At 48.5% G+C, this 22,929-nt stretch overlaps 4 protein-coding genes across 4 annotated transcripts; 3 read left to right on the top strand and 1 right to left on the bottom strand.

Moving 5' to 3' along the window:
- Window positions 1-179: 179 nt before the first annotated feature.
- LOC120681192 (thioredoxin reductase NTRA-like) lies at window positions 180-695 on the top strand. Its single transcript, XM_039962714.1, has one exon. It carries the CDS (start codon window positions 180-182, stop codon window positions 693-695), a length of 516 nt encoding a protein of 171 aa, XP_039818648.1.
- Window positions 696-5,994: 5,299 nt separating this feature from the next.
- Window positions 5,995-8,090, top strand: LOC120681660 (protein CHROMOSOME TRANSMISSION FIDELITY 7-like). Its single transcript, XM_039963249.1, has 6 exons — window positions 5,995-6,173; window positions 6,361-6,619; window positions 6,702-6,794; window positions 7,001-7,075; window positions 7,170-7,522; window positions 7,848-8,090. The coding sequence occupies exons 1-6, from the start codon at window positions 6,115-6,117 to the stop codon at window positions 7,981-7,983; spliced, it is 975 nt and encodes a 324-aa protein (XP_039819183.1). The 5' UTR covers window positions 5,995-6,114; the 3' UTR covers window positions 7,984-8,090.
- Window positions 8,091-8,121: 31 nt separating this feature from the next.
- LOC120681658 (cell division control protein 48 homolog B-like) lies at window positions 8,122-17,144 on the bottom strand. The gene is made up of 12 exons (XM_039963247.1): window positions 16,826-17,144; window positions 16,680-16,724; window positions 16,482-16,537; window positions 16,235-16,384; window positions 16,047-16,154; window positions 13,661-13,760; window positions 13,123-13,401; window positions 12,885-13,054; window positions 9,365-9,493; window positions 8,940-9,036; window positions 8,779-8,856; window positions 8,122-8,700 (listed from the first exon to the last, which is right to left on the bottom strand). The coding sequence occupies exons 1-12, from the start codon at window positions 16,988-16,990 to the stop codon at window positions 8,386-8,388; spliced, it is 1,692 nt and encodes a 563-aa protein (XP_039819181.1). The 5' UTR covers window positions 16,991-17,144; the 3' UTR covers window positions 8,122-8,385.
- Window positions 17,145-18,863: 1,719 nt separating this feature from the next.
- On the top strand, window positions 18,864-22,929 carry LOC120681659 (peroxidase 18-like). The gene is made up of 4 exons (XM_039963248.1): window positions 18,864-19,854; window positions 20,655-20,834; window positions 22,029-22,194; window positions 22,287-22,929. Exons 1-4 carry the CDS (start codon window positions 19,105-19,107, stop codon window positions 22,691-22,693), a joined length of 1,503 nt encoding a protein of 500 aa, XP_039819182.1. The 5' UTR covers window positions 18,864-19,104; the 3' UTR covers window positions 22,694-22,929.

Raw genomic sequence — 22,929 nt, 5'->3', positions numbered from 1 at the left:
ATTTTGCCTACCGTAGGAGGCAGGACGCATCTTTGCGTCCCCTCTCTCCACGGACGCAAATCGGCGCGCAGAGAGATGGGCCCACGGGGAGCACCCGCCGCGGCGGAGACCGGGCGAGGAGCGGCGGACGGCGACCGGCGCGGCGGGGAGGCGACGAGGCCGCCACGCCGCCGGGCTTGATGAACCTCTGCTCCAAGCTCCTCGCGTTACTCCGCAAGTCCCGCGCGCTCACCACCATGGCCGCCGCCGCCGCCGCCGCGACGGCCTCCGCGACGGCCAACGGGATGGAGGAGGCGGCAGCGGGCCCGCTGCGCACGCGCGTCTGCATCATCGGCAGCGGCCCCGCCGCGCACACGGCGGCCGTCTATGCCGCGCGCGCCGAGCTCAAGCTTGTGCTCTTCGAGGGCTGGCTCGCCAACGACATCGCTGCGGGGGGCCAGCTCACCGCCACCACCGACGTCGAGAACTTCCCGGGGTTCCCCGGGGGCATCCTCGGTGCCGAGCTCATGGACCGCTGCCGCGCACAGTCGGCCAGGTTCGGGACCAAGATCCTCACCGAGACCGTCACCTCCGTCGACTTCTCCGCTCGCCCCTTCCGCGTCGCCTCCGACGACACCGTCGTGCACGCAGACGCAAATCGGCGCGCGGAGAGATGGGCCCACAGGGAGCACCCGCCGCGCGCGGAGACCGGGTGAGGAGCGGCGGACGGCGACCGGCGCGGCAGGGAGGCGACGAGGTGGGCGGCGGGCCGCGGTCGGGCCAGGAGCGGCGGCGGCGAGGACGAGGAGAGGTGTTGGGTGGGTGGAGAACTGATATTTTGTGTTTGCGTCCGCACGGTTGGAGACCGAGGATTTTGGTTGACCTTCTTGAGCACTACAGCGCTACCTAAACTGAGAAACGGGTCTCAGATTTTGGGTTTTCTTGAGGGAGATAGTCTAACACGTTCTATCTGGACCGTCCTTGTTGCATGTGGATGTGTGCGGACTTGTCAGCTGCAACCGAACGGTCCGGCCAGTTCAGCTCTAATCGATTTGACATAAAGTGTGTGCTCCGTGTGACGTATGGCGTTGGAGCCCACACATTGGAAACGGTAATTGGTAAAAAAGAAATCATTCTCCAGCACCTTCTCACAGTACGTGGACAGCTGATATGTGGACATGGTTATTTCTTCCACTGCAGATGGATAGTGACGTACGCACTGTATTTATTAAATATTAGTTTATTAGATAAATAATTAAACTATCTACATGAGCCTTATTTCTTTATGCACTCAAGATGGATAGGGGCCAGATGTACACGACTCTGCTTTGTGAAATATTTTTCTTTTACAGATTATAGAATATTACTTTTAGATTATGAAATTTGTTTATACATACAAGAATTTAATTAGATTTTCCGATCCATAATAGTATACATGTATTTAGGTATGGGTTCGTTCAATGTCCAAAAATATCGAGTAGCTAAGTATATACATATTCTTGCCCATAGCAAATATTGTATTGCTCAATATACATGATGCATGTATTTTTGTGCTCAGAAAATTGGTATTTTCTTCATGCATATTATTCTTGTGAACAATATAAATGGATTGTGCATAGAAATAGCTAAATATTCTTTTCAGCTGCATGTGACAAGATTTTCAAAAACCGGTTCAATAATGGTAATGCACATACTTTAGTGCACAATATATACATAAGGTGATGGATTTGTGCACTTATTTACAACTTTAGCTGATGATGCACCAGAACATATATGGTGTTACGAGTGGGTTAGGTTTTACCGTTTTACCAAACACGATAGCACCAAAACTGGTGCACGTAAAATTATAATTATAATAAAAACATGAATTGATAGAGGACGCAATCATTCACGTGCATGCAAAATTTAAGTTTGAATAAGATTTTATGCAAGGAGAAATTAATTAGATTTTCCTGTTCATAATGGTACACATGTTATAGGCATAAAAAAGTAAAGATGCACATATATTTGTGCATCTATTGGACAATTTTGAGACTTTTTGCTCTTTAAAGAAGTATGTGTGCTCATATATTTAGTGTTTTCTATTTTAACTAGGGTGCAAATATATGTGCATCTAACAATCTAGGCTTCTCATTATGCCCAAAAGCATGTGCATCTTGTTTTTTTTTTGAATTTTTGAACCATAAACTTGTGCACCCTTATTTATTGAATAATTCACATAGTTTCTATATATAGAAAATTTTTTGCATCTTGGTTCCGTAGAATGTGCATCTATATAAGTGATGCAAAAACGTAGGTGCATTGGTCAAGTCTTTGTATTTTTCAATGAGCAAAAATACATGTCAATCTTCTCCAGAAAAAATACACATCAATCTGATTTTTATGTGCATCATTTTTTTTGTAGTGTGTAGATATATACGTGTTCTAGTATGATTTATATTTTTTTGTATGCACAATAACAAGTGCATCGTGAATGTTAGACATATTTGAGTTTTGTAGCGGCTCTCAAACTATGTTGGTATGATAAACTCTCTTCAGTAACAAATGCATTGGTACATGTGGCTAGCGGCTGATTTTTTTGTAAGAAATATATGTGCATCACTTATAATTTTGTATTTGCAAATGTACAAAAATATATGCGTATCCATATATTCGGATTTCCTGTGTACAAAATAGATGCATCTTATACATTCATTTCTTCGTTGTATAGATATTTGTGCCTTAGGTTAAAAAGAAGAGAAGTCTTTAGGACTTCAAGCAATTAGGGGTGTTTAGTTGGTAAAAAAGTTTGGTATATTTCGTTGTTATTTGATAATTAATATCCAATTATGGATTAATTAGACTTAAAAGATTCATCTTGTCCTAATTAGTTAAACTGTGTAATTAGTTATTTTTCAACTATATTTAATGTTTCATATATGTGTCCGAAGATTTGATGTGACGGATACTGTTGAAAATTTTTGGCAACTAAACATACCCTAGTACATTTATAGCACAGTTGATATCAAGTTGGGTTCATTTTTTTAATATGATCATGTGGGTACCGGATTCCAATGCAATAGACAGCTCCTACCCTTCCTGCCCCGAACTCTGTATGATCTCTGTCCACCACGTTTAATTCAGGCCGTGTTTAGTTCCAATGGAAAAAAAATTTGTGTTGTAATCTTGTTAATCTAAAGTACTAAATGAAGTCTATTTACAAAACTTTTCGTACAGATAGGTTGTAAATCGCGAGACAAATTTAATAATGCTAATTAATTCATAATTAATCTACAATTAACGAATGGTTACAGTAGCATCACTGTTGCAAATTATGGATTAAGTAGGCTCATTAGATTCGTCTTGCAATTTACAGTCCATTCATGCAAAAAATTTTATAAATAGACTTCATTTAGTATTTTATACATGTGTTAAAATATTTGATGTGATATTTCTAAGCACGGCGGAGCCGTGGTACATTCAATTCTAGCCGTCCAGTAGGTAAACATCGAGATTAGTGTACTGCAAAAGCCAGGACAGTGTAAAGTGGGGTGGAGTACTAAATGAATTCTATTTACAAAACTTTTTGCAAGGATGGGCTGTAAATCGCGAGATGAATCTAATGAGTCTATTTAATTCATGATTTGCAACAGTGATGCTACGGTACCATCCACTAATTATGGATTAATTATGGATTAATTATCATCATTAGATTCGTCTCACGATTTACAATTCATTTGTGCAAAAAAATTTATAAATAGACTTCATTTAGTATTTTAAATTAGCAAGATTCCGAAACATGGCCGAATTCTCATTCGGCCGAGGCCGATTAGATGAATGCCACACGCGCAACTCGGGTCGGTCAGCAGTTGGTATTCTTGTTTATTCAGGCGTTTACATGTAATCCCTCTTCCTCTTAAATCCTTTTCATTTTTCTTCGCTCTAGATATTTTCATTCCTTTTCAGCCGCATCTTGTTCCCAGTCCGGATGCAATTTTGGGGGGGGGGGGGGGGGGGGGGGCATTAGAAAACTGGGAGGAAGACTCGTGCTCCATTTTTCTGGTGCATTCTCGTTTCTCTTTGAGTTGAGCACAAGGCCAATGCCAAGTGTAAGGATGGCAGCGGAACGGGTTCGGGATAGATACCCGCGGGTTTTGTGTTCGGGTTTGATCTGCGCCCGCGGATTTGCGGGTTCGGATACCCGAAATATTTCGAGTTTGGTGCGGATTTTAAAATATAAAAACCGCGGAGTTTTATTGGGCCTCCAAAAACAAACAGTCCAATAGAAACCCAACTAACAACTCTAACTATATAAGCCTACAAACTCTATCCCCATCCTCACCCTCACCCCGTGAGCCCCTTGGCAGCCGCCACCGCCTGCCTCATCCCAACCCGCCGGAGGCCGCGACGAGGCCTGCATCCCGGCCGGCTGCTCGCTGCGCGCTCCGCGCTCGCCTCACCCCGTCAGCTCCTAGACCGTCCCCGCCTGCCTCACCCATCCTGCCGGAGCCCGGAGGCCGCGACGGGGGCCTGCATCGCGGCCAGCGGCTCGCAGCGCGCTCGGCGCCCGCGCAGGCGCCGCGCGCGCCCACCACGCCCGTGCGGCATGCCACACGGCGGAGGGCCAGAGGGCAGAGGCCGACCGCATCCCGCCCAGCAAGAGGCCGCCCTCACCCCGCGGCCCGGTTCGGAGTTCGGGTTTGGGTGCCCAGACAATCCATCCGAATTGGAGTTCGGGGCGGGTTCGGATTTCGGGTTTGGGTGCCCAAACAATCCATCCGAACCAAACCCGATCCGTTGCCATCCTTAGCCAAGTGCGAGATGTTTTTTCGAGGTCAGAGTTTGACTTCACTGAACTCAACGAGTGCTCGTGTCACTGTGGAATACTGAATTTTCTTCATCATATACTCCCTCTGTCTCAAAATAAATGTAATTGTAGGAATAAACACGTAAACCAATGCTAGGTGCAAATTACCAAATTGCCCCTTGTCTTTTGTAAGAAAAATCTAGATATTGCCTTGTCTTTTGTACAAGAAGTTTCCGAAGACTCTTGTCTTTTATGGTTATTTGGTCAAAGTTGCATTCTTTGTGGGTCAAATTTTGAACCATAGAATTGCATTTATTTTGGGACGGAGGGAGTATATAACTCGGATTTTCGGGGACAATAGAAGATGGAGAAGAAATGTAATCATAATTTCTCTAATTTTTCAAGAAAAAAAGACTTACATCCTCTTAATATCCAAAGGAGTCCTATTGTATTCTGGTGGGCTGGTGGCGATGATACTCTCAATTAGCCAATGTGAGCTCGAGATTTGCATCCTCTTATAATATCAAAAGGGCGACGTTCTGTCCTTCCTGTCAACTTTTTTAAAAAAACATATTTGTATAAATTCTCTCAAATGGTAAATTAAAGACGTCTCTATTGTTTTCAATGGGTCTAACACTTTTTTTGCAGAGAGTTTTTCTAAATTTCTCTTTTTAAATCATCATTTGGAGAGTCATGTACATAAAAATCACTCTTTATACATCTTCACTCTCCAACAATTTTTCTATATTTTGTTTACACTCTAGAGAGCTATTTTCGCTATCTATCTTTGGCTAGCGAGAAATTTGAAATAGATGATGGCTATATTTGGATAACCACTTAGAGAAGCTCTTTAAAGGCTATATTTCCATCAAAATCTATATTCTTAAAAATTAGAATGAATATAGAGAGTCTCCTCTAACACTTGAAACCGCAGCAAGCACCTTATTATAAGTCTTGCTTGATCGTCTTCTGATTTTGTTGCACGTTGTATTGGCAAATGGGAAACGCGAGATTTGGGGCTGTCTAGTCTAGTGTACACGTTGCCCCAATTTGGGGCGGTTGTTTTGGCGCCGAATCCAACATCTAGTTTTCACATGATCAAAAAAAAAAAAACATCTAGTTTTCACGAACCCGCGCGACGGGCGTCTCTATTCCTGTCCGTCCGATCCGCCCCGCGGGCACCCCCGGTACCACATCTCCACCGTCGATCCCCCCCCTCTTCGTCCCCAAAGGGCCAGACTCCTCAGGCGCCGCCTCCAGCCAGCCGACCGCCGTTTCCTCTTTTTCCCCGCTCCGGCAGCAAAGGGTGAGGGCGGATAACGAGAGCTCTGAGAAGGCGAGGCGAGGGGATGCAGCCCAAGATCAGCGCCTTCTTCAAGCGGCCGGAAACGGCCCCAGATCCGAACAGGTTCTTCTTCTTCTTCTTTGCCCTCTTCGAATTGATTAGCTTTGTTACCAATTCCTGCCGGATCCGAATCTTTGTGTTCAATTGCTGTGATGTCTGAGAAAACAATGCGAGGAGCAGATGCATTGGCATGTGCTACGCGGGGAGAAGCAACTTGTGATCCCGTTCTCATTTCCGCGAGTTTTCGTAGTGGCGGTGGCGAGGGGCACGGGCAGGGAAGCGGCGCCGGCGCCGCGGCGGAGGAGAAGCGGAATCCCAAGGGGGGCGGGCGCGGCGGGCTTGTCAGCAAGAAGAGGAGCTATGCGCAGTTCCATCTGGAGCTGGGGCAGCCCGACTTCGTCCTCCACACCTGCTCCGTCTGCGGCATGATGTACGCCCGTGGGAACGACGACGACGAGAAGGTTCACAAAGCGTACCACAAGAGCTATTTCGAGGGAGTCCCGTTCAAGGTCTTGTTGCTCACTGCCTCTCCGCGTCGCACTCTTGTTGCGTGCTTGTTTGGAGAGCGTTAACTAACGATGAGAGCTGCAGGGCTGGCGAAATGAGACTGTGATTGCAAGATCTGAAGGCGGAGACCGGGTAATTCTCGCAACTGATGAGAATTCTCATATGTGGAATAGTAAGGTACAACTCGATTCCTTGTGTGAAAAATGTTATGAGCACAACAATTTCTTAAGAAATGCAGACTGTTAAACTGTCCAGTTTCACTTTCACTTTCAGCACACTGTTATCTGTTTGGGTCTTTTTTGCTAATTGCCTGTAAATGCCTAAGCATGGCAGGTCGTATAGATTTATTATCCAACTTGTGTAATGCCAAACTAGCATGGCAGGTCAAGGAGGTGATCACAGTGGTGGAGAAGGAGCTGGGATTTGCTGAAGGGAAACTCCTGCATAAACTTTGTAAGGTAATTAGTACATACTATTAGTTCATTTATGAAAATCTCTGCAGTACATTTGTCTTACTTGGTAATAAAATCAAATAATCTTTACTGTATATAGGTTTATCTGTACATTTCTGGCCAGAGAATTGTGGGCTGCCTTGTCACTGAATCAATAAAAACAGCGCATAGAGTTATCCCGAGCTCCATGGAAGAAAGCCATAGTGATTTGCTGGCTAATAATAATGAATCAAGGAAAACGGATCATACATTAGAGTTTGGCAAAATCAGCTTCAAGAGGGAAGTCATAAGACGCAATAATCCTTCAGTCAAGAACAAAGGAGAGTGTCAGGATCCTGGTGCTATAATCTGTGATAAGGAAGCTGTTCCTGCACTTTGTGGATTTCGTGCCATCTGGGTTGTACCATCACGTAGAAGAAAACGAATAGGCTCCAAACTAATGGATGTTGCAAGGTAAGACTATGTTTGATTTCTCATAATGCATATTTGTTCCATAAATTCCATCCATTTACAAGGCAGCATCTTTTTTAATGTTCGACGTTCCGCCATTGTGCCCACATCTCAGATCATTTTCAAGCATTCACTGTTCTGCCCAGCAACAAGATACTATAGCAGACTGCTCCAGTTTGCGCAGTGATCAAATTCTTTTATGTTGTATAAAGTATTGCTAGGCTATTTTTTTGATAACCCTAATATATTTTTTCGTGCCTTTAGTGAGCAATTTCCATAGACCGAGCTCCTCTCTCCTGATATTGCCACTTCCATTCATCTGATGCAGAAAAACCTTCTGTGAAGGCGGGACTTTGGGGATCTCCCAGTTTGCTTTCTCACCCCCAACCTCCTCCGGGAAAGCGCTAGCATGCCGCTACTGCAAGACTAGTGCATTCTTAGTCTACAAGGACATGGATGTATAAAAGATGTACACTAGAAGCCCCCCTCTGAAACTTTCTCCCCATTGTAAAATACTTCAAATTATTACCACATCTGGAACTGATCTGCTTGCATTCAGTTTGACTGGAAATTACTGGTGTTTGTAGCTTCTCTTTGCGACAAGTAATAACAGCTTCCTTTCGCATGTTCTCACAAACAACATTACATCATTCTGCTGAAGTGACCATGACACTTACAGGGTGCATGTACAAGAAGACCAGTGATGTATACACACAAAAATGAAACTGCAGCAGCAAAATAACAAATGCATATGCATTCTGTTTCCAAGAAAAATAAATTAAACTTTTCAAACATCAAATGCACTTTATGCTGATGTGGATCATCTAGAATATTCTTGCACAACAAAGTGGAAGATGAAGAAAATTCTAATGTTTCCTAGTTGATGGATCATTGATAGCTGCATTTGAGTACTCATCAACTACTGCTTTTGTAAGGGAAGGTCTCAATGAACGTCGGGCAGTCTGGAAGTGTGTGTTACGAATGAAACTTGCAGAGATATCTTCCCTCAATGCTGCCATTCCAGCTTCCCTGCAAAGGCCTTCAAGATCAGCACCAGTGAACAGCTCGGTACACTCCGCGATCTTCCAAAGGTCAACATCCTCCCCCAATTTCATTTTCCGTGTATGTATGCGTAGTATCTCATACCGCCCTTCCACATCTGGCGGTGGAACATACAACACCTGCAAATCAATGGAAAATTATTGTTCGTGTCTGTATGGCAACATGCCTCCATGAATGGCAATCAAAAGTAAAGACACCTTGTCAAAACGCCCTGGACGCATAAGCGCAGGATCGATTGCATTTGGGCGATTAGTAGCAGCCAATACGATAATTCCCTACAAAAAAAAAGCCTTCTAGTGAACACACGTGTAGATTTGATAAGTAGAATCACACAAAGCTATCGGCAGGCTAAATTTACCGTAGCCAATTCTAAACCATCCATTTCAGTCAACAAAGTTGACAAAAGTTTTTCTCCAACTGTGACATTGCCACTAGAGTTCCCACCAGGGCCAGTTCTGCAAGATCATAGAAGTACCAATTTAAACAATTTTGTAGTAAAATTCAGATTCAGTACTCTGATCTGAATCTAAAAGCAATGATCAAGTCATAGTCCACATGAACCACTTATACTTTAATAAAAAAGAAAATCTGAGAAACCATTGAACAAGATTTTTTTTTTTGCACTCAAACTGTTCGATTATCCATATTATGTGTCATGTTGCAGATTTCATTATTGTGGTAAAAGACCAGCTATGATAATCCATATCCGTTTCTGTAAGAGATGACCATTCTGAAGTATACATTTGTTTTTACTAAAATTATGCACCAATTGTCAGTGTGTACCTTTTGGGGGCAATTGTATCAGCCTCATCAAAAAATATAATGCTTGGAGAAGCAAGACGTGCCTTCTGAAATGTTCTTCGTAACAGAGCTTCACCTTCTCCAACATACTTTGAGTATAATTCTGCGCCACTGTTATAAAAGTATATGTGAAGAACCTATTGAGCGTTGAGGAGCAGATTTGAAGGTACATTTGATTTTTGGCTTTTTGCAGACTTCACATCCCTCTTAGCGACGCGTTACATCGGAACCCGGGTGTGGTGATAAATGGGCAAGGGCCGGGTCGCCATCCCCCCAAGGGCGCGTCGTATCATGACCTGGGTACGATGATAAGTGAGCAAGGGTCGGGTCGTCACCTGAATGGCGCGCTACATCTACGCCCGAGTGTAGTGAAAAATGAGCAAGGGTCTTCGCACTTCCCTCGACGGGTGCGAAGGGTAAGGAAGCTAGCCGAGCCAATTAGGATTCGTATAGGTAGCTGGAACGTAGGGTCCCTAACGAATAAGTTGCGAGAGCTAGTTGATGTAGCAATTAGGAGGCGTGTAAATATTCTATGCGTTCAGGAGACTAAATGGAAGGGCCAGAAGGCGAAGGAGGTTAAGGATACTGGCTTCAAGCTTTGGTACACGTGAGCAACTCCGGGTAGGAATGGTGTAGGCATCTTGATTGATAGGAGCCTTAAGGATGGAGTCGTAGAGGTTAGAAGGCAAGGCGACCGGATTATCCTAATCCGGTTGGTAGTTGGAGATTCGGTTTTGAATGTGATCAGTGCCTATGCCCCTCAGGTAGGCCTTAGTGAGAGCACCAAGATGCAGTTCTGGGAAGATCTAGATATCATGGTTAGTACCGTGCCTACCAGCGAGAAACTCTTCATAGGAGGAGATCTCAACGGCCATGTGGGTGCGACTAATGTAGGGTTCGAGAGTGCACGGGGGTTTTGGGTATGGTAGCAGGAGTCAAGAGGGGGAGGATGTGTTGAACTTCGCGTTAGCCTACGACTTGTTGATAGCGAATACCGTGTTTAAGAAGAGGGAATCCCATCTTGTGATGTTTCGTAGTGGACAACACTCGAGCCAGATCAACTTTATCCTTGCTAGGAGGGAGGATAGACGTGATTGCTTAGATTGTAAGGTGATACCTGGGGAGTGTGTTGTCCCTCAACACAAGCTTGTGGTGGCGGACTTTCGTCTTCGTGTACGTGTCCACCGGGACAAACGTGCTAAGATTGCGAGAACAAAGTGGTGGAAGCTTAGAGGGGAAGCGGCACAAGCGTTTAAGGAAAGGATGCTAGGTGAGGGGCCTTAGGAAGGAGAAGACGCAGATGACATGTGGCTAAAGATGGCAACATGTGTTCGAAAGGTGGCCTCAGAGGTGTTTGGCGTGAGTAGGGGAGGCAAACAGGAGGGGAAAGACACCTGTTGGTGGAATGACGAGGTGCAAAGAGCTATTAAGGAGAAGGAGTGTTTCAAGTGCCTCCACCTTGACAAGAGTGCAGCCAACATCGAGGGTTATAAATTGGCGAAGAGGGTTGCAAAGCGAGCTGTGAATGTAGCAAAGGGTAAGGTGTATGATGACCTGTATCAGCGGCTAGGCACGAAAGAAGGGGAGAAGGACATTTATAGGATGGCTAGGATCCGCGAGCGGAAGACAAGAGATATCAACCAAATCAAATGCATTAAGGATGGGACAGATCGACTGCTAGTGAATGATGAGGAGATCATGGATAGATGGAGAGAGTACTTCGACAAGTTGTTTAATGGGGAGAGTGAGGGCCCTACCCTTGAGTTAGATGACTCTTTTGACGATACTAACAGACGTTTTGTGAGGAGAATTCAGGAGGTAGAGATCGGGGAGGCTTTGAAGAGGATGAAGGGAGGTAAATCGATGGGCTCTGATGGTATCCCCATTGAGGTGTGGAGATGCCTAGGAGATAGAGCAATAGTATGGTTAACTAAGCTTTTTAATCTCATTTTTCGGTCAAACAAGATGCCGAAAGAATGGAGGAGAAGTATATTAGTACCTATCTTCAAAAACAAGGGTGATGTTCAAAGTTGTACTAACTACCGTGGGATTAAGCTGATGAGCCATACGATGAAGCTTTGGGAGAGGGTTATCGAGCATCGCCTAATAAGAGTGACAAGTGTGACCCAAAATCAATTTGGGTTCATGCCTGTAAGGTCAACCATGGAGGCGATTTTTTTAATACGACAATTAATGGAGAGATATAGGGAACAGAAGAAGGACTTGCACATGGTCTTCATTGATCTTGAGAAGGCATATGACAAAGTACCGATAAATGTCATGTGGTGGGCCTTGGAGAAGCACAAAGTCCCACCTAAGTACATTACCCTCATTAAGGATATGTACAAGGATGCGACGATGTTTGTCCGGACATGTGATGGCAACACCACTGACTTTTCTATTAACATAGGCTTACACCAGGGGTCAGCATTGAGCCCTTATTTATTTGCTTTAGTGATGGATGAGGTCACAAGAGATATACAAGGTGTGATCCCTTGATGTATGCTCTTTGCTGATGATGTGGTGCTAGTTGACGAGAGTAGAGCAGGAGTTAATAGGAAGTTAAGAGCTGTGGAGACGCACGTTAGAGTCGAAAGGGTTCAGACTTAGTAGGACTAAGACCGAGTATATGATGTGCGATTTCAGCGCGACTAGGCATGAGGGGGGAGACGTTAGTCTAGATGGACAAGTGGTGGTCCAGAAGGATACTTTTTGGTATTTAGGAATGGTGCTACAAAAGGATGACGACATTGATGAAGATGTTAGGCATAGAATTTCAGCTGGCTGGTTAAAATGGCGGCAAGCTTCTGGCATCCTTTGTGACAAGAGGGTGCCACAAAAGCTAAAAGGCAAATTCTATAGGACAGCAATTCGTCCGGCGATGCTATACGGTGCTGAATGTTGGCCTACAAAAAGGCAACATGTCCAGCAACTGAGTGTAGCAGAGATGTGGATGTTGCGGTGGTTTTGCGGGCACACAAGGAGGGATAGAGTCCGGAACGAAGTTATTCGGGATAGGGTCGGAGTGGCACCAATTGAGGAGAAACTTACCCAGCATCGGCTGAGATGGTTTGGACATGTCCAACGAAGGCCTCCTGAGACGCCGGTGCGTAATGGGGTTCTTGAGCGGGTCGATAATGTAAAGAGGGGTAGAGGTAGACCTAAACTGACGTGGGATGAGTCGGTTAAGAGAGACCTTAAGAATAGGAATATCTCTAAAGAGATAGCTTTGGATAGGAGCGCTTGGAGATTAGCTATCAATGTGCCTGAACCTTGAACTTATTTCTTTCGGGTTTCATCTCTAGCCTACCCCAACTTGCTTGGGAAAAAAAGCTATGTTGTTGTTGTTGTTGCAGACTTCTGGATACCAGATATTAACAACAGCAGAAAACCAGTGCATTATGCTAGTCTGTATTAAATATCGTGGGATAAATTTCTCTGTTGTTCACATAGAGAGTGAGCCATTATTTGTATCAATATATAACATTGTTTTATGACAAACCTCAAAGAAAAGAAAGAAGCTTGAGAAGCATGCGCTGCAGCCTTTGCAAGGGTAGTCTTCGAGCACCCTGGTGGACCATGCAAAAGTACCCCCCGGACTGGTGCTATCCCAAGTCTGCCATATGCAGCAGCACGCTTGATGGGCCACTCAACAGCTTTCTGAAGCTCTTTCTGAAGCATACAAAAAATCACAATAAAAATAGGTTTTCACTAGAAGGAAACTAAAACAGGAAACATACCTTCAGATCTTTCAAGCCTCCAATATCATCCCATGAAACAGTTGAAATTTCTTTGGTTACCCCTCTTGTTATACTTGGACCTACCATAGATCTAGCCGACTCCCAGTCCTCCATTACTAGTTTAAGTACATTCTCACCCCTGTCCAACATTCTATGATATGCAAGCTTGGCAGCTTCTCGACATAAAGCTTCCAAATCAGCACCAACATAACCATTGCAGAATGCAGCAATCATTTGAAGATTGACATTTTTATCAAGATGTAGGTTCTTGGTATAAAGCTGAAGATAAAGACATGAAATTACACCTTATGTAAAGACATCAAGAACATGAGCTCAAGATTTTATAAAGCACGGGCATTGATATGGTGCCAACACATATACAAACAAGTGGTTAAAAGTCAATATTACATTTTTTTTCAACAGCAATTCTAAGCTACATGCCTAAATTGAACAGTAACAACAAAGAAGAACCACTATACAAAATCATAATTCATAAAGGAAGAAAAAGGTCACAACTTAAAAAAGAAGAATCTATTACCTTAAGAATCTGCAGCCGTTCTTCAACCGTAGGAATGGCAACCTCTACCTCTGAGTCAAAACGTCCTCCTCTTCTCAATGCTGGATCAATAGCGTTCACCCTGATGAGATGACAAGCTGTTTGTTCAAGAAGAAAGACAATATCCACCACCAGAATGCTTAAAAGGCAATCTTAAGCACACTTTCTGTGCATTTGTTTCGCCATAACATACTATAGTATGACATGGACCTTGAATTATGCCAAATCATTGTTCCAGCAGGATTCTAAAACTTGGACGTTTAGTTATGCCAACAATTCTGTGTCACGAATGAGAGAGAGGAGAACTGAACTCTGTATGTATGTATTGATAGAGGCCCTTTGGGCTATATATACAATACAAGAGGATACCCCCAAACCCTAGACTAGGTGCTATGACTATGATACCCTTAACACCCCCTCTCAAATGCAACGTGAATGCAATGACGTTGCATTTGGAGAGTTGACACTAAGCACTAGACTCAACAAAAGGAAAAAGATACATCCAAGTCTAAAATCTTGATATCGTCGAAGCGTGCAACTCTTGAACATGTCATGTAGATGAGCTCCTCCACAAGAGGGTATTGCCTTCACAAACCAGTACTTGAGCAAATACCTCAAGTCTTCACAAACCAGTACGTCGATTCCTCAAACACGAGCCTTGCTTTGGAGAATTGAACACGACAAAGTAGTGGGATGTGTCAAACCAGCCAAAGGTAGAAAGCACCACTACAAGACGGCAAGTGGCGAGACAGGAAGGTGATGACGACAAATAAACGGCCATTGATCATGACGTGGAGCAAAACGGCTCTAAAAGAGACCAAGAGGGCATTGTCGCACCACAATGATGATGTGATTAGCTAAATCGACGGGACTCAGCTAACCATAAAACAAAACAAAGAAATTGGCTGATCTGACAATAAATTTTGTGGACACGCACGACATTGACGAACTGAAGGTATGCAATTGGACTTGGATTGATAATGACTTAGATGAACACAGAAGAACATGACACTGACTAATATGCTAGCACAATGGAGATGATAAACAACGGAAATATATGTCAATATACTATGGATAGGCAGCAGCAAGCAGCAAGCAACAAAAGATGGCAATGGACTGATGCAGATAGGCAGTAGATACTAGCACAAGGATGCAAATGCAATGCTGGCATGCTGCAAGCAAGACATGGATACATGAACAGAGCAGCAGCAAAACAACGAGCAACAGTGCAGCACTAAAATTGGGCGGCCTCCTCAACCGGGCCTCCAGCAGGCAACAACCCAAAATGAGGCCCAACATGACAACAGCACGAGCAAAAGCTTGCCCTCGCAAGCAGGCAGCCAGGCAGGAGGGTGGGGCGGCGGCACTGATGACTACTGACGAGCGGCAGTTGATGAAGACGAGGCGACGAGTGGCCGCACGACAGGATGGGGTGACGGGCCGCTGCGACGACGGACGGAAGGGCGGCGATGAATCGACGGCGGCAACAACGGGCCGCGCCGTCTAGAGCTGAGCGGCCTCCTCCTCTTCCCCAGCTTCCCCACCCCTGCTCCATAGACGGCGCGGCGGCGGGCGAGGGAGGTAGCCGCGACAGCGGCCGGTTTGATGGAGGCTCGCGGACGGCGCGGACGGTGGCCGCGCGACAGACGCGCGGGCGGCCGCGGATGGACGCGTGCGGGCGGAGCGGACGGCGGCCGCGCGACAGGCGCGGAGGACGAGCCGGCGGGGACGGGCGGTGAAGAGGAGGACGGGCCGGCGGCGACGGGTGCGGACAGGTGGTGGCGGGCCGCTCCCGCCGCAGATATGGTGCGGACGAGGATGAGGACGGCCGCGATGGGCGGCGGGGCGGCCGGATCCGCGACGGGCGGACACGACGGCGGCCAGACAGGCGGCGGCGCGCGACAGTGCGCGACGACAGCGGATCCATGACGGGCAGGGCTGCTGCTCCCTTCCCGCGAGCGGATCAACGACGAGCTGAGCCACGACGGCGGCGGATGGAAGCGACGGATCCCGATAGGGAAAAAAATGGGTACGTCTGCTGCTGCTGCTACGACTCAATCTACGAAAACAAATGGATTTGGGTTTGGGGTTGAGGGTTGCCGCCCCCGGGAGGGAAGAATCGATCCTCCCGGGGACGGCGCAGCGAGACGGCGAGGGTGGCGGACCGGATCGAGGAACCTACAGCTGTGATACCATGTCACGAATGAGAGAGAGAAGGAGAACTGAACTCTGTATGTATGTATTGATAGAGGCCCTTCGGGCTATATATACAATACAAGAGGATACCCCCAAACCCTAGACTAGGTGCTATGACTATAATACCCTTAACATTCTGAAATAACAAATCACACGTGTGGCATGCCCAGACCTGTTAGTCGATCCAACAACAACTATGTGAGGAAGCATCTTTGATGATTTCTTGTTTCCATCCATCAGAGTAAGAAGCTGACCAACAATGCGGGCCTCATTCTCTCTCCTGTGAAAGTAAACTAAGATCTCATTTTTAACAACACACACCCAAAAAAAAGGAAAGGAAAAAAGTTATGAAGAACCTGCCTATTATTGCGGCATGGACATATGGCATCAATTTCATCAATGAATATCACAGCTGGTTTACCCCGCGAAGCCTGAGAATATGCTTCAGAAAAGGCTTCACGCAGGAACTTTTCTCCCTCTCCCACATTGGCTTTGTGCACAGAATATGTACTGTCAAGATGGGCACAAACAACACTTCAGGGTCATGTCTAAACATATGATGTACTGCTCAGCACTAAGCAGAAACACTTCAAAGTAAATATGGTACTTGATCATTATCAGGTGCGCATTGCATTCTCGAACAACAGCTCGAACCAGGCTTGTCTGCCAAAATAACAGCCGCCATATAGTTAGCTCTTGCCAATTTTGATATCAACAAGTAAAATTAACAGCAAACTCCACATAAAACCAATTTGAGCAATCTACAGTACATGAAGATTTGTGATAGGCATTGCAAATTCAGTACCTTTCCGGTGCCAGGGGGGCCGTGGAGCAGCAAACCTCTCGGCCACTGAAGAAAGCAAGGCGAACGGCGATTAGCTGACTGATTTACACAAAGCTGTAGCATACAGTGACGAGGTCTGATGAGGGCAAGAGGAGGCGACGCAGTACCTTGAGGCCGAGCAGGCGGGACTCGCGGGCGTAGAGGAACGGATACGCCACGAGCTCCCGGAGGGCCTGGAGCGCCGTGCGGTTGCCCGCGACGGCCTCCTCCGCCCGCCACACTGAGGCCGACTTGCCGTTGCTCCCGCCACCGCCTTCGCTCGCCGTACCCATCACCTCACCCCTTTGGCCCGTAAGCAATGGGGGCTCGTGCCGCGTCGTCCGGTTTGCGCTCGACACGTGGGGTCGGCGCCGCTCCGACGAGGCGACGACTTCCGCCGGCGGGAGGAAGGTGGCGACGAGGCGAGGCGTTCGCTCGGGGAACGAACCCTAAACCTTCCTCTTTAGGGCCCAACCCAAGCCCAATACAAGGTCCTCCGCTGCCGCCGTATTTGGGCCTAAGTGAAGTTTGATGGACCATTTGATTGGGCCCCGTGCGAATGAAGTTTTTTTTTCCTGGACAAAATGTGCTGCAGGCTTTCTGCAGGCCGTGAATGGGGCTCCCGGAGCGCCGCCGCCGCCATCGCGCCCACTTACACACCTGGCGAAATTTCGCCGGAGCACCGCCGTCGAACGTGGGCCGGGCTTGCAGGTCGGAGCGGCGGAGCGGATCAGCCTATGCCCTTGTACGGATCCGCACCCCGTCGGTGGACCGTGCCACCGCCGCGACGAACCAACGGTCGTTGACGAGTGCGGAGAAGGAAACCAGGAAGAAGGGAGGGTCCACCACTGCCTCCGTCGCCGCCGATCGACACAGCTTCTAGAGTTTCGAGCAATCGAAGAAGTGCATGTGTGTTAGCTAAATCAAAAGAGCTAATCGTGTTTCAGACAATTTGATCCGGTTCCTGTGGTTTCCTATGAACCGCGAGACATTTGGGAAGATTTTGTACGCTGATACTCGAGTCGAGTCCTCACTGCTCAGTGCCTCAGAGGCAGCATGGGCCGCCACGGCTGGGCTGTGTATCAATCCACTTTCTCCCAGTGACACGTGAGAACGCTGGACTTGGACCCCAGATCGCAGGTCGTGCACCGGTGGTTGGCGCGTGGACTGTGGAAGCACCGGCACGGATATGCTATTGTGGACAGGCAGTCTTCGCTGAAAAGTTTGAACGCCCCAGAACGGGGATGCCGCCACAGTGCCAAGTACAGGCTCGGGCATACTCCGTAGTCCGTACATAGTCAATCCAGTCACCCAGCTCGTCGTCGTCCCCGGCCGGTGAACGGCAGCGCCAGAGAGGAGAGGAGCACGCTGCTGCAGAGCGCGCGCGCAGCAACGGGCCACGGCCACGGCCACCGCCCCGCCGACCTCTCCTCTCCCTCCCCTCCGCCAACTAACAGCGACGTACGCAGGGCACTAGATGCCGCCATTAATGGCGCACCTAGAGCCCCTCCGCCCCGCGCGCTGGAGCCCGGCCACAGCGCGGCGCCGCCCGGCCGGAAGCTGCTCGCTCGGGTCGCCATCAATGAACACGGTTGCATCCACATGCCCCGCAGGCCGCGGCTGGAGCCCGCCCCGCCCTGCCCCCGTGTCGGAGGAAGCTATAAGCTAATCCGGGAAGGAAATCCGATCCGAGCCGCCGTGGTAAAAGCACCGGGGCCCGGCCCGGCCGGTGTCCGCGTGAGACGGTGAGAGCATTTACTCGTGCCAGTGAGAGGTAGAGAGCGGGCAGCTCCGGCGCAATCGAAGCTAAAGCACGGAGGCTTTGCCCCCCATGGCGAGATCATGGTGTGGGGGCAAGCGAGTAGCAGCGGGCAGCGGGTACTAGGCGAAGGAATTTAACGTCGGCGACGCAGCGCGCGGCATCACGGGGGCGCCACATGACATCGCCCTGTCGCTGCCTGCCCGCGGCGTACGTGTCGCGCCGGTCGCCCGGACGACGTACAGATCGCGCTAGCCACCTAGCGACGTGCCGTGCAGTGCCGTGCGTGCGCGCGTGCCCACCGGCCACCAGTGTGCTGCCGGAGCGCGCCGCTGTGCGTGCCGCTTCCACACCGTCCGGCGTTCCGAGAGCCCTTAATGGCGGACCAGCTGAGCGCGAGTGGGAGACGCAGGGTGCCTCCCGCGATAGATTTCCTCCCGACCCCGACCTGCCCGACCCGTCGCGCCCCATCTCTCTCTCGCTCTCGCTGCGTGCGCCAACCGAGCCGCCTCCACTCCACCTGCCCCTTTCTCGGTTTCTCCAGGAGGGAAAGGGCCTTTTTCTTGCGCGCGGTGACGTGCCCGTGAGCTTCCAGTTCTACCGTTCTAGTAGGGAAAGACGTGGTCTCCTCGTCCTTGTCTGCTCAAGATGGGGCGGGGGCTCGGCGGCGCCGTCGTCTGCTCAATGCTGGTGCTGCCGGCGCTGCTGGCGCTCGCAGCCTCGCAGCCGGCGACCCCGGCTCTGTCGCCGGCTCAGAGCGCGCCGCGGCCTCCGCCGGCGCCGGCCGCGAGGGCGTCCTCCCCGGCTCCGAGGCAGTCGAGCCCGCCGGTGCCAGCCGTGAACCCGTCCTCTCCGCCACCAGCAGCGCCAGCTGGGAAGCCATCTCAGTCTCCGAGGCCGGCTCCAGTGCCGCCTCCGCCCCGCGTGGCGCCGACACCAAGGCCGTTGCCTCCGCCTGCCTCGCTTGTTCCAGTTCCAGCTGCGCCACGACCGGCCCCCAAATCGTCCCCGCCCGCGGCCCCGGCGCCAATCCAGTCACAACCACCTGCCACGCGGCCTCCGCCCGCGCCACGGCCGGCTCCGACGCCGCCGCCGCCCTCGTCGTCGCCGGCGCCAAGGCCGTCACCGTCACCTGCCACACCGGCTCCACAGCAGCCACCGGCTCCGAAGCAGTCTCCATCACCGGCTTCACCAAAGACACCACCCCCGCCGCAGCCTTCGTCGAACTCCACGCCGTCGACGTCCTCGACATTGGCCCAGCTCTCGCCCAGCTTCTACGCGCAGTCCTGCCCCGGCGTGGAGCTGGCGGTGAGAGATGTGGTCCGGTCGGCCTCCACCCTGGACCCCTCCATCCCTGGCAAGCTTCTTAGGCTGGTCTTCCATGACTGCTTCGTCGAGGTACGGAATGCAGATTATTTGAATCTACTTCTCCTTGCATTTGGGCTTTGCTGGAAATGGGACATTGCAGTGTTGCAACCGGGGGGTTTTTTGTTGTGCATTTGAAACTCATAATGAAATGGGTGTCCCCGATCTAGACGACCATACAGACATATTTTTGTGGCTTAGTTTTTATGCGTGCAAATAGCTAGATCTAAGTTACATTCATGTATGGACGTGCAAATCCTATTCAGACTACTTTGCCCAATGACTTTCAATACCCCGAAAATTAGAGCGCTGAGGGAAAGAGACGAAGAAGAAAGTTATGTATATATTCTAGTTAAAATTCTGCAGACCTGAAGAAGTAAAAAATGTACACATTGTAGCAAATTTAGAACTTATGACCCCTTGCTTAGTTGTCAAACGAAAGCCGGAGGAAATTGTTCTGAATTACATCCTGTGATAATGCCACTGCTCAAAACTTTGCATCATCTATTTCTATCCAAAGCAAGAACGATGGGCTATCTTGATTGAGGGAGGGAGGGACGGGGAGAGAGAGAGAGAGAGAGAGAGAGAGAGAGAGAGAGAGAGAGAGGGAGGCTATCTGGTAGCCAGATGCAAGTACTTACTCAGACCAGATCTTCATACGCCATTATGCTAGCCGCCAAACAGCAGTGTGATCTTTGAAAGCCTACATGCGTGTTACTGAAGGCGGCAACTAGCATTTTGTATCTTGCATTCTTGCATCTGCACTCTTTGTGAAAACTTTCAAGCATGCAATGGACAACCCATTTAAAAGAGTTCGATTTTCTTGATCTCAGGGATGCGATGCATCAGTACTGATACAAGGTAACGGCACGGAGAGAACCGATCCTGCAAATCTATCGCTTGGTGGGTTCAATGTCATTGATGCTGCCAAGAGATTGCTTGAAGCCGTGTGCCCTGCAACTGTTTCTTGCAGTGATATTATCGTCCTCGCCGCAAGGGATGCCGTTGTGTTTGTACGTATCAGGCTAATCAGCTCAAATCTCTCGTACAGTTACTGCAGTTTATGCCTGCCTTTTTATACTACAATACACTAAAAAATGTGAATGCTTAGTTACCTTGGTTCTTGACATGAAACATCTTAGAGAAACAACAGTACCAAGCTTAGAGCCCGTTTAGTTACCAAAAATTTTCACCCAAAAACTTTTGCCTCACCTTTAGATACATGTATGGAGTATTAAATATAATTAAAAAATAAAACTAATTGCACAGTTTAGATGTACACGACGAGACGAATCTTTTGAGCTTAATTAGGCTATGATTAGCCATAAGTGCTACAGTAACCACATGTGCTAATGACCAGTCAAATGCCTCAAAAAATTCGTCTCGCGGTTTCCAAGCGAGTTCTGAAATTAGTTTTTTAATTAGTGCCGAAAATCTCTCCCGACATCTAGTCAAACATTTGATGTGACCTTTCTACCAAAAATTTTCATCAACTAAACACCCCCTTAACTGCTTTGATGAAGGTACCCAACACAGAATCTGTCGTTAATAAATGCTGCAAGGATTAGATCTCTAAGCATTCAATGAATTGATTGTTCCTGATCCCGGATATGATATGATATGATGTGACCAAACCTCTGCAAGATACAACTTACGTACTAGGTTAGTCGTCCAAATGTGTATTAATTAGACACAAATAATACAATGGGACAGGGATAGTGACAGCACCTTGAGCTTACTAGCATGTCCAAAGTCACCATAATTCTATTTCCATTAATCTCATGTTTTGTCATCATATATATGTTTGGGACCTAGCCACTAGCTGTACAAATTCCGTGTCACATACTGTCATGGTCTGGCCTTATGAGAAAAAAGACTGTACGTGGTAGGAATTGGAATTCTGAACCCTTAAATCAGCTGTGCTGGTGACATATACCATTTTGCCTGCAGTCCATGCATGTCACTTTCATATTGCAACGGCACTTCAGTTGCTGCATGAATCTAGATTCAGTGCTACAAGAAAAATCCAAGTTACCTTACCAATTACATCCCAGAAAAGGCAGCCAACAAATTAAAGCAGTTCACTTTCATTGTGTTATTTGTGTACAACTAGAAAAACAGAAGCAGACACGCCAGCAAGGCGGACAATTGTGTTGAGTACCGAGTGAAAAATCCACCAAACTGATATGCTTGTGTTGCAAAACCAGACCGGAGGACCGGCGGTGCCCGTGCCCCTGGGGAGACGAGACGGCCTGGTCTCGTTGGCGTCCAACGTCCGGCGAAACATCATCGACACCGGCTTCTCCGTCGACGCCATGGCGGCCAGCTTCACCGCCAAGGGTCTCACCCTGGACGACCTCGTCACCCTCTCAGGTACACAGCGCAGAGAGAGACGAACACTCTGCCCTGCCTGGCACGTCGTTTTTTTGTTCGCTCGCCGAGGCTAAACCACCGTGCGGCGGCAGGGGGGCACACCATCGGGTCGGCGCACTGCAACACGTTCCGCGAGCGGTTCCAGGTGGCGAACGGGAGCATGGCGCCCGTGGACGCGTCGATGAACACGGACTACGCCAACGAGCTGATCCGGACGTGCGCCGCGTCGGCGGGCGCGGCCGTGGACTGCGACTCCGGGTCGGCGTCGGCCTTCGACAACCGCTACTTCGCCAACCTGCTGGAGGGGCGGGGCCTGCTGCGCACGGACGCCGTGCTGGTGCGGAACGCCACGACGAGGGCCATGGTGGAGGAGTTCGCGCGGAGCCAGGAGGGGTTCTTCGCGAGCTGGGCGGGCTCGTACGCCAGGCTCACCAGCCTCGGCGTCAAGACCGGCGCCGCCGGCGAGATCAGGCGGACCTGCTCCAGCGTCAACGGCTGATGGACCAGGGATGGGTCAGCGGAGCAAATTATGTGTAGAGCGATCTGTTTAAATTTGTCTACCAATATATGTGTATTAGGCATCATGTAATGCACTTGCAAAATTAGAAAAAATGGTGCCCATAATCATAGTCACAGATTGACCGACAGCATCCATATGAATAGACCATGCAAAGATGCCACCTAGAAATTTACAAAATTTTGTCGGCTCGCCGTTGTCCGCCGCCGACAAACTGA

The sequence above is a fragment of the Panicum virgatum genome, chromosome 7N, assembly GCF_016808335.1.
Source record: "Panicum virgatum strain AP13 chromosome 7N, P.virgatum_v5, whole genome shotgun sequence".
Lineage (NCBI taxonomy): Eukaryota > Viridiplantae > Streptophyta > Magnoliopsida > Poales > Poaceae > Panicum > Panicum virgatum.
The sequence above is the reverse complement of the archived record's forward strand: the minus strand, read 5'-3'. Positions and strand labels throughout refer to the sequence as shown.

What these genes read in the sequence shown, in the direction of transcription:
- LOC120681192 (XM_039962714.1), top strand. Translation starts at nt 180, where the DNA reads ATGAACCTCTGCTCCAAGCTCCTCGCGTTACTCCGCAAGTCCCGCGCG.
- LOC120681660 (XM_039963249.1), top strand. Translation starts at nt 6,115, where the DNA reads ATGCAGCCCAAGATCAGCGCCTTCTTCAAGCGGCCGGAAACGGCCCCA. An exon ending in TCGAGGGAGTCCCGTTCAAG is followed by an intron (nt 6,620 to 6,701) that starts GTCTTGTTGCTC and finishes TGAGAGCTGCAG; the next exon opens with GGCTGGCGAAATGAGACTGT. An exon ending in CTCATATGTGGAATAGTAAG is followed by an intron (nt 6,795 to 7,000) that starts GTACAACTCGAT and finishes CTAGCATGGCAG; the next exon opens with GTCAAGGAGGTGATCACAGT.
- LOC120681658 (XM_039963247.1), bottom strand. Translation starts at nt 16,990, where the DNA reads ATGGGTACGGCGAGCGAAGGCGGTGGCGGGAGCAACGGCAAGTCGGCC. An exon ending in GCGCACCTGATAATGATCAA is followed by an intron (nt 16,385 to 16,481) that starts GTACCATATTTA and finishes CCATCTTGACAG; the next exon opens with TACATATTCTGTGCACAAAG. An exon ending in GCTTCTTTCTTTTCTTTGAG is followed by an intron (nt 9,494 to 12,884) that starts GTTTGTCATAAA and finishes CTTTTATAACAG; the next exon opens with TGGCGCAGAATTATACTCAA.
- LOC120681659 (XM_039963248.1), top strand. Translation starts at nt 19,105, where the DNA reads ATGGGGCGGGGGCTCGGCGGCGCCGTCGTCTGCTCAATGCTGGTGCTG. An exon ending in TCCATGACTGCTTCGTCGAG is followed by an intron (nt 19,855 to 20,654) that starts GTACGGAATGCA and finishes TCTTGATCTCAG; the next exon opens with GGATGCGATGCATCAGTACT. An exon ending in CAAGGGATGCCGTTGTGTTT is followed by an intron (nt 20,835 to 22,028) that starts GTACGTATCAGG and finishes TTGCAAAACCAG; the next exon opens with ACCGGAGGACCGGCGGTGCC.